Here is a 15,542-nt window from a genome sequence, read left to right as displayed (position 1 = left end):
AACAAAAGGTTGGTGGGTAAGACACGTGGGGCAGGGGGAGCACTTAAAAGGACGACTGGTGTAGCTCACTCCCTCCGTAAACCCAAAACCTATCCATCAATAAAGGGGAGATTGCCATGGGAGAGTAGATGCCCTGGGCAATGCCATGTTCAAGATTCCGTTTTTCTCTCACCTGCCCTCTCCAATAATTCTTCATCACTTTTCATTTTTCTGTTTACTCATTAAAATATTCCAAGTGAAAACCAAATTTCCCAAAAATCTCCTAGAAGCTTCCACGTTTTGATCCTGATAAATCTAATCCCCACCAGCTTTATCAAATACAAGTTGCGATTTACTCTCGAATTGGTAGTGGAGGTCGCCTATATAAGGCCAACCCACTTGAGCAGCCTTCTCATCAGTCCTGCCACCGCTCTTACAAAAGTGTTGTGTGAGAGAGAATTAAAGCAGGCCCCTTGCTTTTTAGCTTTCTCTGAGCCTTTCGATTTCTTTCAGCTCTGTCTACCTCGAAAAATAAAATGGTTAGTGTTGCCTGCTTCTTAAATAGGCTCTCTGTGTCTCCGTTTCTCTCTTTCTCTGCTGCAATGGCTGTTTGCTGTTTCTCTCTTTATGACGTTCTAGTTCCATCTATCTCTACTGTGCTAAAATTTCTTGCCCTCTCCCCATTGACAGGAGAACGGAAAGATGAGTTGGTCCGTCGCGGATACGGTAGACTACAAAGGTTATCCTGCCGACAAGTCGAGAACCGGCGGTTGGGTTGCTGCAGCTCTTATCCTAGGTTGGTGGTCCTCTTCTTTTTCTTCTCTACACCTTCAACAAAACTTCACCTGAAGGTTTTTACTCTTTCGTCTTTAACAACAAACACCATATCAACCGGAGCTCATTCCTCACTAAACTCGATTTTGGCAAATTTGGAACTCATGTACGTAATTAAGCATTCAGTATCTTTGATCTCGAGTGACCTCTCTCCACATTTTTCATGAGATGTTTATCCTTTCTTATATTCTCTTTAATGAAAAGATTAATTAATCTAGACGTGTCCAACTGTGCTACATAAGTAGTGATATTCCTAAATCGAACCAAGACAAAGAAGGTAGGTCCATGCAGAAGATAGATGGATAGCAGATACGGGAGAAAGGAGGAATTTTCCTTTTAAACTTTCCTGAAGTGTGATCATCTCTGTTACGGCCATCAACCACAGTTTTCACTGCAAAAGACGGAATCTTTTCTGACCTCCAAGTAAAAACATACTATACAGAGGAGTCAAAATTAATGAGAATAAAGTCAAAACGAGCAGAGATGCTGAGAAATGAGACAGAATAATTGGATACGACCGTAGGATCATAGCACAACTGGAATGGCCTTCTCGTGTACAGTGAAGAGACAACAGTATTAAATATGCATCCCAGGTGTTCAGAAACCAGACGGCAGAATACTGTTTCCAGCTATATGTTATATGAATTATCTATTTTTTAAGAGATAATCTTACTTCAACATTTTAATAGTTTCCGTTCTCTTTCAGTGTGCTTAATGGCTTGTCTAACGACATTTTTTGAAGTTTTGCAGTTATTGAGATCAATGAAAGGCTTTCAACAATGGGAATCGCAGTCAATCTGGTGACGTACTTAGTCGGGACGATGCATCTCCCAAGTGCAAGCTCCGCGAACATCGTTACTGATTTCATGGGCACATCGTTTCTCCTGTGTTTGCTCGGTGGTTTCCTTGCAGATTCATTCATGGGACGATACTTGACTATACTTATATTTACAGTGATTCAGATACTCGTAAGTTTTTCTGGACTTGTCCGGAAAGTGAAATTTAATCTAATTGATGGAGATTTTTCTAGTGTTTAATTTTCTTGACCGCCCCTGGTGAACCTTTCGTGTTACTCAGGGTACTGGACTGTTAGCAGTATCGACTAAAATCCCCAAGCTACGCCCGCCCCCCTGTGACTCCACCTCCGCCCACAAATGCCAGCAAGCTAACGGGACACAGATGGGTGTTTTCTACATGGCTCTGTACCTGATCGCGTTAGGCACGGGAGGCCTCAAGTCAAGTGTCTCAGGCTTTGGGACTGATCAGTTCGATGAGAAAGACGAGAAGGAAAAGAGCCAGATGGCCTTCTTCTTCAACCGCTTCTTCTTCTTCATCAGTACCGGTACTCTGATGGCTTGTACAGTGCTTGTCTACATACAAGACGAAGTGGGTCGAAGCTGGGCGTATGGGATCTGCAGCATCTCTATGCTTCTTGCTTTGTTTATATTTCTGTCGGGTACTCGAAGGTACAGATACAGGAAGAGCGCGGGAAGCCCGATTGTTCATATCCTTCAAGTTATAGTGGCTTCCATTAGGAAGAGGAAGCTCAGACTTCCAGCTAGTGTCAGCCTTCTGTATGAGGATCCTCACGGCATCGCCAGAGTCCCTCACTCCGATCAGTTCCGGTGAGTATTATTAATATCAGTTAATGGATTTTGGGTGCGAAGTTCTTGGTTTCTGATACTCGAAGGTATATTGCCCTTGTGACAGGTGCTTGGACAAGGCTGCCATTGCTGTAGAAGGTGATTATGAAGCAAATGGTTCCAACGGTACTCCCAACCCTTGGAAGCTGTGCACAGTGACGCAGGTGGAGGAAGTGAAGATGATGGTCAGGTTGTTGCCGATCTGGGCTACGACCATCATGTTTTGGACAACATACGCTCAAATGATTACCTTCTCGGTGGAACAGGCCACCACCATGGAAAGATCAATCGGAAATTTCCAAATTCCAGCAGGATCGCTTACAGTTTTCTTTGTGGGTGCCATTCTCATCACTTTGGCCGTAAACGACCGCGTGATCATGCCACTTTGGAGGAAATGGAGAGGCCAGCAAGGTATGGACAAAGTTAAAAATATTTAACCACTTAGTGAAAACCGTTCGCCACGTCCATGTCCTGTTTGAATATTCGATCAGAAGACTCCACTCATCAACGTGATGTTTGAATATCATGTTTCACAGTATTGATCACTTTTTTCTTTATTATTTCTTTTACAGCTTTCTGAGAATCTTTTCTTTTTCCCTTTTCAATCACTTCAGGTTTCACCAATCTACAGAGAATGGCCATTGGCCTCCTCCTCTCCGCACTAGGAATGGGATCCGCTGCACTAGCAGAGGTGAAGAGGCTCTCAGTGGCAAGAAGCTTCGGCTCCCACATCCCTGAAACGCTACCCATCTCTGTCTTCTTGTTGATCCCACAGTTTTTCTTCGTGGGTTCCGGAGAAGCTTTCATTTACACTGGCCAGCTCGATTTCTTCATAACTCGATCTCCCAAAGGCATGAAAACCATGAGCACAGGTGTCTTCCTCACAACACTTTCTCTCGGCTTCTTCGTCAGTAGCTTCTTGGTGTCAGTTGTGAAGAGTGTGACCGGAACCAAGGGCGGCAATGGCTGGCTTCCTGCGGACATCAACAACGGAAGGTTGGACTGCTTCTATGGACTTCTCACGATCCTGAGCATCATTAATATGGGAGTTTATCTTCTCTGTGCTGGTTGGTACAAAACGCAGGCGACAAAAAGTGTTGTAGAGATGGAAGGTGTTGAGGGATCATCTACAGAAGAAAGATACTAGCACCATAAGTCTAGTGGGGGGATGGCTGCTTGCTTGTGGACTTCTGGTTTCTGTTTTTTAATTCGTGTGTTTATACTTTGTAGTTTGTAAAATAGAATAGAACGGTTTGCAGATCATTGAGAGTGTGGCCATTCTTTCTTCCATTTTTGTTCTTGTAAACCATTAACAAACCAAAAAAAAAAAAAAAAAAAAAAGTCTATTTGTAGAGTAGAGAAGAGAGAATTCAAACACTTTCTCTTAAATTTACCAATCACTTGATCGTCATTGACCAACCAAATTTGGTTTGAAGTACATTTTTGATCAAGAGATGATGTATATAGTCTTTCTTTGTAAAAAGATCAAGTAATAGTGGACAAGTAGTGTAATTAACAATGATATATGCAACAAAAGTTGCCATGTTTACCACTTTGTTGCTTGAGTAGCTTTTGGTGTATCTCAGCTTTTTGGCTCTATCCTATTAGGGAGATAGAGAAAATAAAAGGATAACAATTTCATGAAGATTAACTAGAGAGCAAGGATTTTGAAAAATAATTGAGTCGGTGACACTTAATAGAGGTTTGTATCCATTACCCTCTATTTTTCGATACCATAGTTTTCTATTATTACGAATAGTCCCGTGATATGGATCAAGGATAAAAAAAATCGGTTATTTGTTTGGAAAAAGACCCTTTATTTTTTGCTTATTTTAAAATAAAATTGGATTTAACATTAATAATGTCATCAAAGCATGCGTTTTTATGTGGGTGATCTCCAATGTGGTCGACATACAATAATACTCCCACATGGATCAATAAATAAGTCTTTGAAGTTTATTAGTTGGAAAATATACAGATACCTTAACATTGGTTATCATTTTAAAATAGACCTTGGACCTCACCTTTACATAGTATCTAAGAAGGTGCTCAAGTGTAAGCTTCCATTGAAGGACCCACAAAGAGGGACCACATATGGGGGATTATTATAGAATACTCCCACATAGTTCAATGAGTAAAAAATCTTGGGTATTAGTTGGAAATGAAGCTTGGTAACTTGGCTAGTCTTATGAAATGGGTCGTAGACCCTAATTTCACATGAATTATGAAGAGGACCCACACATAGGAGCATTAAAAATAGTCTCATATAGATCAAGGATAAGAATATTTTTGTGTGACTTAGGGGGGGTTAGTCAACATTGAAGTTGAAGTTGAAGTTAGACTTCAAATTCAAGGCAATGATTTAATTCAACTTCAATTTCAAGTTGGGTGTTAGTGTCCCAAAATGAAAAATATGATGTAAACAAGAGAATGAGTAACTTTTTATTATATACTTAAATAGAACATATACCTAAATAGATAATTAACCAAAATAAACATGGTTACTACATTAATAAGTGATTTAATATATTATTAAAATATATTAATATTCTAATTAATGAAATACTATATTATATTAATTAATGATTACAGTTTATTATAAAATAATATAATAATAACGTGTGACTATAATAAATTATAAAAAAATAAAAAATAACAGAAGATGGATTTTTTATGTAGTATTAATTAATAATATATATTTACAAAATTAAAAATGATTATTTTAATTAATTATAAAAATGGGATAATTAATCCAAAATAATTCATCAAATGCTTTCTTTAACTTAGGGGGGGGGGATTAATGTCCAAAAAATAGGTTCTATTAAACCAAAATAAAAATAGGTTAATAATATTTTAATTACCACTATTAAATCACTAATATAATACAATAATTAAAAAATAAATATAATAAATAAATAAATCAACAACGTCATCTTCTTTAGGACTCCAATAATGGCAGGGAGACAACGACGATGGAGGCGACACTCCAACGGTATGCCGAAAGCCCTGCAACAGAGACACTCTGACTGGATGCTCTGCCACGGAGTGGCGGCAGGCAATTGCGAAGGAGGCTCGGCGATGGCGGCTTTGCGACAGAGGCCGAGAGGGAGAAGAGAGAGGGAGACAAGAAAGGGAGGAGGGAGAGGGAGTGCGAAGACGAGAGGAAGAAGAGAGTAGGAGAAAAAAAACTCTGGGGAGGAAGGTCGAGAGGGAGAAGAGAGTGCAAAACAGAAGAAAAAAATTGATGTGTCCCGAACGATGGTTTCAAGTGGATGATTTGCAATTTTGGGTTGAATCATGATTTCACGATTTTAGCCTGAGATGAATACCTACGTTTTTCAGATGACGTTGGCGTTGGTGCACCACTACGGCCTAATTGAATGAACTACATAATACGCGTGAACTTCATTGTTGACTAACCTCCCCTTAGCTTTTGGGAATTGAAATGGCTCAGCGCATTGCCTTACGTGCCTCGATGCCACTTAATGGCTTGTTTGGTTCGTTTAAAACAAGTAAAATAAATAAAACCAAACCACAAGGTAAAAGATAAATGGAGAGGTTAGTTTCTAAAATACTATTAATTTAGCTAGTTATTTCTGAGTAGACTTGGATCCAACACTAAAAATGGTATCAAAGCAGAAGTTTTTACATGAATCTCCATCATAGTCATCTACATGTAATAATACTCCCATGTGAATCTATAAATAAAAAGATTTTGGGTTCTAACTTTGCTTATCATTTTAGAATGAACCTTGGACACAACTTTTACATGGTATTCACATAGGGACTGATTTGTGGGCCTTCTCATGTAAAAGAGTTAGAAAGAGGGCCCAAACATATGAGGGAGAGTGTTAAAGTATAGTACCACAAAGAACAATAAGTAAAACGATCTTGAATTTATTAATTGAAAAATAAGCTTCATAACTTGGCTAATCATTTTGGGATGAGTATTGGAATTCAAGTTTCACATGAATCATTGATAAGAATACTTATATGGATCGAGGATAAGAATAATTTTTTCCTATTTCTGGGAAGAAAGGTCTCCAAACTTTTAGCTAGAATTTTGAGATGGACCTAAAATTGAAAATAAAGTAATATTATTTTAAAAAATATTGAGCGAAAGTGTGCCTATTTGAAAAGCAAAAGAGATCTTTATATGTTTTTAATTTTTTGAATCTAACAAAATAAAGTAATATACATAATAATGAAAAGAGAAAAGGTAAAGTAGACTAATTTAGGGTGGGAACAACTTGAGTTTCTTATGTGTGGCTCAAATTTGTGTATTGAGAAGGTTCAATTCATTGCCTTGTTTGGATTAGCTCCAATGAATCGATTGTTTGGTTCATTAAAAACAAGTAAAATAAATAAAACCAAGCCATAAGGTAAATCAGAAATGGGTCAGGTCAAGTTCAATCATAGGTCCATGGTACATACAATGTGAATTAGAAAAATATGCATGTCTTATTGCAATTATTTAATTTAGTTAAATAAAATTATCATTTATTCATATTTTGCTTCTAATTCCAATAAAAACACCAAACAATTATTATCAATTGCATGATTTTTCACAAGCTTGTTCATCATCCATCAAGGGTTATAGTAAACAAACTAGAACGCTCGCATGGATGACCATACTGGCTCGCTCAAACCAATTGTAGGTTGCTTGAACAATGTGTAAACTTGATACAAGGGTATCGGATTAGCATTTCAAAATTGCTTGCCAATCCAACATGTGAGTTCAAATCTAACTTGCAAATCCAGCTACTCATTCTAAATCCATCATCCCACCTCCAGTTGGAGAATAAGGACCATCTTTGATTCACATAACCGCTAGACAGTCAAAAATAAGGTCCGACCTAATATTTACTTTTTCTTATCTGAGTCAGTTTTCTAGCCTCTTTTTAGCTGGATCGGTTAAGTTGTGTTTCAATCATGAAATAATCTAGCTCAACAATTTTCTTTTATTTTTAATCAATTATATATATATATATATATTTATCTAATTAATGTAAGTTCCCACAAGGATAACCCATGGGGTGAGGGAGGTGAATAGGTTTATTAAAATTTTAGCTTAAATTAAAATTTTAACACTCTTACAATCAAAGCAGTGTAAAGAGCAAAAATAATCAGTCACTACTACACAAAATTTTATATTGGTTTACAATCACTATTTCATAGTATTACTCCATTCCCAAGGAGCTCTTACCCTGGAATTAAAACATCCACTGAAATTCAGCTCAAAGGGCATGTACACCCAATGACCAAAAAAGAGTTTACAATACCAGCCCAACACTTGGAACTTACAATCAACAACTATAAGTGCAAACACTTAGACCAAATCAAGGAACTTTTAGCAACTCCTAATCAACTTGTGCAGTTTGGATCAGTTTGTAAATGCAGATATTATAATCAAAATCCAAGCAAGATTACACCCAATCCTAATGTGAATCTACCGACTATCCAAAAGCTCTATTTATTAGATCTTAAAGTAAATGCATTTAGAATACAAAAAGCTATGACCCACACAATTACCTAGTTACATGGAGAAGCAAAAAGTAGAATATAGTTGCAAGGTCCAATGCTGAGGTAGAGTACAAAGTTATGGCCTACACAGAGTCAGTGAGCTCCTATGGATCATATCCCTTCTTACTAAATTGGGTTTTATAAAGTAGTTTCTATAGAATTATATTGTGATAATTAGGCAGTCATTCATATCACTTCAAATCTTGTCTTCTATGAGAGGACAAAACATATTAAGGTAGATTGCCATTTTTTACGGGTGAAATTTCAAGTTGGTATCTCTTAGTCATGTTTCATCACAAGGGCAAGTGGCCTGTTATTCTTATAAAACCACTCACATTCAAGATCTTAACCACTATATGCGGCAAGTTGGGTATCTATGATATCTTCTCCCCCACCAGCTTGAAGAATGGCGGGGGGGGGGGGGGGGGGGGGGGGGGGGGGGGTTCTGTTAGAAGATACCTCAAGTGACATTAAGGTAATATGCATGCCCATGTCAATAAGATGGCACAAAGGGTAAATAAGTGCTCATCTCATAAGAATGGTACAAGGGTGTAATTATGTAAGATGATGTATGTCTAGTTATGTCTTTTCCTTTTGAATGTTTGTAGCCCTAAAGGCACTGTAGTCAATGTAACACTCTCTCATAAACTATAAATAGAGGCTCAAGGTGAGGGGTAGATCATTCAAGCCTTCTCCTCTTCTCTCAAATTCATCTCTAGCCTTTCTCCCATCTCCCAAGCTCTCACGAGCTCTATCTCTCTCTAGCCTTCTCTCTTTTTCCTCTTCTCTTCTTTTTTCCTCTCCTTTCTTCTCCTCTTCTTCTTCTTCCTCTCCTCTCTCACCACATTGGTCGAGGACCTTATCATGGGATCCTAAACCCAACATAGCTGACATTCATATATAACATCTAGAATACATGTTCCAAGTTATAATTTGTGAAAGCAATTGATATAGTAGATAAAGACGCTATCCATAAAATTGATCTTCTTTGCTATCTTGCTCCCTATTGTGTACCCCACAATCAATGAAATTATTCTATCTTGTATTGCCATAATATTGGGATGATTGGGACTTCAAATTCCATAGCAGTGATCTTCATTTGCCTTACTAGTGTTAGGTCGATAGTGTTGTCATAAGAATTATCTATCTAGGTATAAAAATTATCCCCCCTTTTCTCTACCAAGGTTTGCTTCATCCATTGAATTTGAATGCAACATATAGCAGTCGATAAATCTGCTTTGAATAGCTTATCACAACACGTCATCCCAAGGAAATAATTGAGGAAACCGAGGTCCTTAGTAAGAAAAAGAAATTGATTAGTTTTACCTTTCTTTGTTGAAGTCTTGCACTATCGCTGTTTGTAAGTAATATATCATGAACATATAAAACCATAAAAATAACTTCGTAATTAGTATGTTTGACAAGAAAGGAATGATCCATTTGATAAGTTTTTTATCAGATAATGCAAAAAAAATAAAAAAATCGTCTCAGTTCCAACTTATTGTCACAAGTAGGGAATCATTCAACAAACTTCATGCACATATACACCGGTGTGTCTGAATATAAAATCCGACACTTGTTGGAAGTTGCTCGTGCACTCTTATTAGATATCAATGTTTCTTACTTTTATTGGTCATATGTTGTCCTTATTGCGTGATATCTTATTAATCATATGAATTCAAGTGTAGTTGATGATATATCTCTTGTTCCAGCTTTGTTTCCAAATCATCATACATTTCACTTCCACCCAAGGCCTTTAGTAGTATATGTTTTGTACACAATTTATCTTCCACAAAAACAAACTTGATGCAAAGAATTTTAATGGATCTTTCATGGCTATTCTAAGAAACAAAAAAGATACGTGTGCTATCATCCACCTTCTGACAAAATGTTTATTTTAATTGATATTACCTTCTTTGAAGATAAACCATTCTACTCATGTACTACCAATTCCCCTCAAAAAAAATTTCAACTGCAGGTATCTCTCATTCCAATGTGCCATTGAACCATCCTATATGACCACCTTTGCCAAATCGATCTGATGCCCCCTCCTCTCCACCTACCTTTCTTGTTCACAGTATGATGACCACCCCCATTGGCCTTCACAAAGTTACTCAATCATGTGTACAAGAAAAGTCCTCTACTTCTCATACAATCTCTAACTATGTTTTCGTTTATACATTATCCAATTTGTAATTTTTAATAGCCCTCTAATCTATCACCAAGAGTTATCAGAGGCGCTTCAACATCCAAGGTGGAAAACTGCCATGGATGAAGAGATGATAGCTATGTACGAACACCAAACATGGGAGTTGACCTCTCTTCCTCCAGGAAAGAAAATCGTGGGAAGTAGATGGGTTTTTATGGTAAAACACAATCTGGATGACAACATCGCTCGTCTCAAAGCCAAGTTAGTAGCCAAAGGATACACTCAATCTTATGGCATTGATTATAAAATTTTTTCTCTCTGGTTACTAAACTCAATCAATACATTTCATTAGACAATTACTTTAATTGGTCCCTTCATCAGTTGGATATTAATGCATTTTTTAATGGAGATTTCTATGTCATAAGCATTGGGATTTGTGGTTCAAGAGGATTAAGTGTGTGATATCAGAAAATCCATTTATGGACTCAAACAGTCTCTACGTGCTTGATTTGATAAATTCAGTAAAGTGGTTACTAGTTTTGATCGCCAATGTGAAATGGGTCGTTCAGTTTTTTGTAAAACATACTAATCATGGAACACTTATGGCTATATATGTTGGCAATATAAACTACATGAGTTCAACGAACAAAGGTAGCACTAAGCAATTTTTTACTTCTTACTTGCATCGTCCATATTTTGCTCTTTTATCTAATGGGAGGTTCAGGCTTTCAATCACGATTTATATGGTTCACTGAGGTCTCATCTATCAAAAGTACTCAGGAGAACCAAGGTTTGGAAAAAAAATATAATTAGAGTAGATGTATTTATGATACCTATATGCTGGGTATGCTTTCATAACAAAAGCCTTTCATCGAACATAAAACCCAATTTCCAGTGAAGAAGCAGTACGATGCACGATTTGCAAGATCAACCAACTCAAAACTGCAGACAGAATGATCGTTCGTCTTCTGTGTCAAGATCACATGACTTTGTTTGTGTGGATATTATCTTCCGTTTCTATATTGGAATAGCTCCTTTTTTTGCATTTACAGTGCCATCACGTACCTACTCATCACTCTTTATGTCTTCGCTCTCGGCAAGTCTCACTAAATGCATGTACAGTTCACTGCTCATGGATTCCAGCCCCAGCAGAGATGCTTGTTCACCCATCCAGTTCTTCTTTATCCCACACTGCTCGTGGCCTTGCCGACGCCATTGATGTAACCTCGCGTAGTCGAGGCAGGGAATCCCATGATGGATTTTTGACTGGTCCCTTGCCCCTGGTGAATTATGTCTATCTCAATGGAGCTCACCAGTCAAAAAAAGATAAAAACTGCCTGGAAAATGCTAGTATCAGTTCCCTCTCCACCTTCCAAACAACTGGGATTGCAGGGATATGTAACCTTTCTTTCTTGGTGTCATAATGTTTTATGGAAGGAGCTGGCATGAATTTTACAGAACCTCAGAGACATGAAGATGAGACAGGATAGATACTTAGGGGCGATAGGAGCATTTGATTCTTTACCTTTCGATCTCTGCATTTATATTCTCTCACAGTTTTTGGTGGAAGATATCATATTGTAGAACATTAAGCAAGGAATGTTTTCAGTCTGTCTGATCAAGCCTCCTTACATGACTTTAGAACAAGCGGGCAATACCTGCCACAACTTAGGAATCTTTGCAAGGAAAGGAATGCTATCCCAGGCTTATTAGTTATCTCAAAAGAATCTGTGGTCTTGGAGGACAGACCTTTCCTTTCACTCCTACTTAAGTGGACTATATCTTAAAGATAAGTTTCAAAGCCCATCCCCTTTTCCCTCTATTTAGTAATCACTAGGTCAAAGTATGTGGCTCTCCTGAGAGTACATCATTGATGTTTCCATCTTCATTACACAATTCAGAAAAAAAGTTATGGATTGCAAAATAGATTTTAGTTTCCTCCATTGTCTTGCCATGTTAAATCAAGGAGATATAACAGGAAAAAAAAGTATCATAAATTTAAAACTAGTTTTGATCTTCTGTTGAGATACTTTCTACTTTTTTTAAGGGTCAAAGCACCCACCCCTTAGCATTCATGAAGAGCCAAGTCAAAAACTCCAAGAAATTAAGAAGCCTAAGAATCTAGTTAGAGCAAATCCCTCTGTAAGATCCCAGCCAAAGTCAAAAACTAGTATGTCTAACTCAACTGAAATATCCAGCCCCCAACCTATTTGCCGTTCATCGACTCCAGTAGCTCAGATAGGCCTCTATTATGTCAAAATGATGTTTGCATTTGATTTGAAAGCATGTTCTTCCACTATTTTGGAGTTTTGCCACATTCCTGGGTCGTTATTACAGTTTCTGCATCGCACACCTGAGTGCATCATCACTCGTTTCATGAGCAAACCATATTGTCCCTTGCAAGGAAGAGTGAGCTTGTATTCCCATTCATCGTTCTGGTTCTCCTCTAATTCTAGGCCTTGGCTTCATGATCTCAAAAGATGAATTTCATCAGTCTCTACTTTATTTGAAAGGAGAATATAAGAGTGAAGAGATTGATGGACGATGTAGAGCGGCGGGAATAGCACCGGATGACTGAATTTCATAGACAGTGGGGACTTCACAAACAGGGAATTGTTTTGTTTTTGTTCCGGGTGACAAAGGCTTCCACTTGTATGGCAATGGAAAGATTTTAAACCCCGTAACACTACACTGTCTTTGAAAACGCTCAAGCTCAGTAGAATCAACGATCAGGTTGGAATAAAGTGAAGAAGACGAGCTACTGACAATCACTTGGCGTGCAGATCAAGTAAATTGGAATCCCAACTTGACAACTTCTAACATTTATAGATAAAGGGAACCACGATCTATTTTTGTAAGACAAGCACCCTGACTGCAAGTGATAGTCAGCATCCAGACAGACAAGTATGGGTGTGAAAAAGTGTATGATAGTAACAAAAATGCCATATAATCACAAGAGTAAGCCATGAAATCTTAATTAAGAAAGAAGCTATGGTGGATAGAGAGAATAGTCGTGCCCTGAAAGTAAAAGTGTTAGATAATAGTCACACAAACCACCGACATTACTACTATGAATGTTGATAGCATTGGCACCTCCCAGGTGTATGATCTCCGGTAATATGTGACACCAGTGACTATCTTGAAATATTCTAGAATAATCTCAAGGGTCTTTGGCATAAAATAGACTTCCGTTAATTGCATTCGAGGGAGCGATAAAGAAGAACGAATATATGACATATTTTGTCTAAAACCAAGACTAGTATGCAGCAAGAATTTCTACAACTCACTTGGCAAGTTGGACATTAAAGATCTATAAACACCAGCTTGAAGGGGACTGCTAGAGGAGGAAGTGAGGTTTACAGGAGTCTCATTTTAAAGGTGTTTTAATTATATTAGTCTTCTATTTATGTTGAGTTAATTAATTATGTTATGACTCATCTTTAAGTGTTAGAGTTTGGGTGTAATTGGGACAAGGGTAGTTTAATTATAATTAGGCTCTACTACTTTCTTCTATTATAAATAGGGGTTCATATACTCAGATTAAATCAAGTCAATGAAGTTTTACTCTTTTTCATAAATTCAACATTTACTCCCTATCTCTGCATTAGCTTACAAACGATTCTTGTGATCTTCTGAATTGAGAATTTATAAACTGACACAGGAAGGACCTCCTCCTCCTGAGCTGGCTCACTGTAACTATGCCCCAAGAATCCAGTGGCCACAAAAGAGACTTTACTACCAATCTAAGTAGAGGGAATTTCAGTATTTGAAAGGAGCAATAGGGACCCCAAACATTGAAACTTAAATGTCTAGCAAAGCCCATACATTATTGGTTCAATCCATCAATGGAAGCCTAATCGATCCTCTACCCAAAAGACAACCAAAGGAGAAGAGATATTCAATGGCTTAGATGAAGTGAACCACTAGCCATTGAGATGCTAGGAATGGAGGCAGGAAGCAGACAATCCCTTGGAACACCAACAGAAGTTCCAACTCGATCTAACGTCCAACTATGGCAGCATCACTGACCAAATGTTCCACATCGGTGACAACAACACGAGTAGAACACTGTAAACACAACAACCACCTCAGTATCACTCTGTGCTTCGGGCAGAATCCTTCCATCACTTTGGAGTAGAGCTAGACTTTCTACTTTCAAGTTTTGGTTTGTCCATCCCATGAACGAATTATAAGTTCATTCAACCAAGTAGAGTCTGAACTTGTCAGCAAAAGACCTAGCAGAACTAAGGAGCAAGGACCCAAGAGACTAGTTTTTAATCTCTCCTAGCAGGATGATGTTCACAAGTTCGTCAACAAGTAGGAAGGGCAAGAAAACTTGCGGAAATCAATAAAGATACATACGTACGCAGAGAAAAATAGTTCTAAAACAGAGAGAAAAAACCCAAGGACGAGTAGAAACTGTGAGACTTTGGTCGCTTTCTCTTATGCCTTTGTTCATATGATGGTCCTAATATGGGGAAGGAAAAGAATAAGGAGAAGAAGAAGTAGCAACCAACAATGATGAATACGAACTTTGGTCACTCGAGTGTTTGTAGAGGAAGAGAAATAGTAATAAAATTCGTGTTCGTCGTTGAAAAGACTCTGGATGTTAGGTGCACTCTTGATCTTTGTAGGTAATGGATCAATAAAACTTTCTGAGAATTGGATTCAACAGACCGTACTTGTTGGGTGTTATGTTTAGGATAAAATTCTAAACTTCACAATTTCTGCACACCAGAGGGATTTCTGCTCTTTTTCTAGTGTTCAGTAATGCACAGACGATCGATTTCAAAGTTTCTAATCTCTTTGGCCAAGTCACCCTGTACAAAATCAAATAGCCGCTCACCCAGTCCGAGTCGAAAAATCATGCTCCGAGCTGCTGCAAAAACATGGATCAAACGCAAGAACCACTTAGATACAGAGCTCGCGACAGAGAAGGAACAAAGAAAACACTCACCCCAGCCAGAAAAATTCCAATCCACCAACCCTTGTAGAGGGTAGACCCACTTCTTCGATAATTAAATAACAGGGTGTCCTCAGTGAAGACGAAGGGTCAACCAACCCCGACAAGAAAACCAGGGATTGTTCACCTTTTACCTCGCTCCGCAGAAGATAGCTGGGCAAAAACAGATGTGTCCACAACAAGAGGAGTCTAGTACCGGCTGGTTATGTCTCCTTTGTTGGCCCAACTACCACCAAGATCGTCCCCTTCTCTTTGGTAACATTAACCATACCACTTTCTCCAGCTATTCTCCTCTGTACCAGAAGTTCCCCCGCCTACGGTAAAATGGGTAATCTCAAATGAGTTCGACAACGCAGGTGAGTTCGAGAATCTTTTTTGTGTGATTTAAAGAGTTTCAATTGAACGAGTCCCATGTCAATGTGATTCGCTGAAGAAGTCAGACCCAGGAATA

General features: G+C 38.2%; 1 protein-coding gene across 1 annotated transcript; it reads left to right on the top strand.

The window, feature by feature from the left end:
- The first annotated feature begins 408 nt into the window (after positions 1–408).
- LOC137945598 (protein NRT1/ PTR FAMILY 6.2-like) lies at positions 409–3,732 on the top strand. Its single transcript, XM_068791538.1, has 6 exons — positions 409–518; positions 670–775; positions 1,564–1,781; positions 1,891–2,438; positions 2,524–2,867; positions 3,071–3,732. The coding sequence occupies exons 1-6, from the start codon at positions 516–518 to the stop codon at positions 3,601–3,603; spliced, it is 1,752 nt and encodes a 583-aa protein (XP_068647639.1). The 5' UTR covers positions 409–515; the 3' UTR covers positions 3,604–3,732.
- The last annotated feature ends 11,810 nt before the right edge of the window (positions 3,733–15,542 follow it).

Source organism: Aristolochia californica, unplaced genomic scaffold (assembly GCF_029961685.1).
Source record: "Aristolochia californica isolate CCGP_79_NKW_82.1479 unplaced genomic scaffold, dmAriCali1.0.hap1 SCAF_12, whole genome shotgun sequence".
Lineage (NCBI taxonomy): Eukaryota > Viridiplantae > Streptophyta > Magnoliopsida > Piperales > Aristolochiaceae > Aristolochia > Aristolochia californica.
The sequence above is the reverse complement of the archived record's forward strand: the minus strand, read 5'-3'. Positions and strand labels throughout refer to the sequence as shown.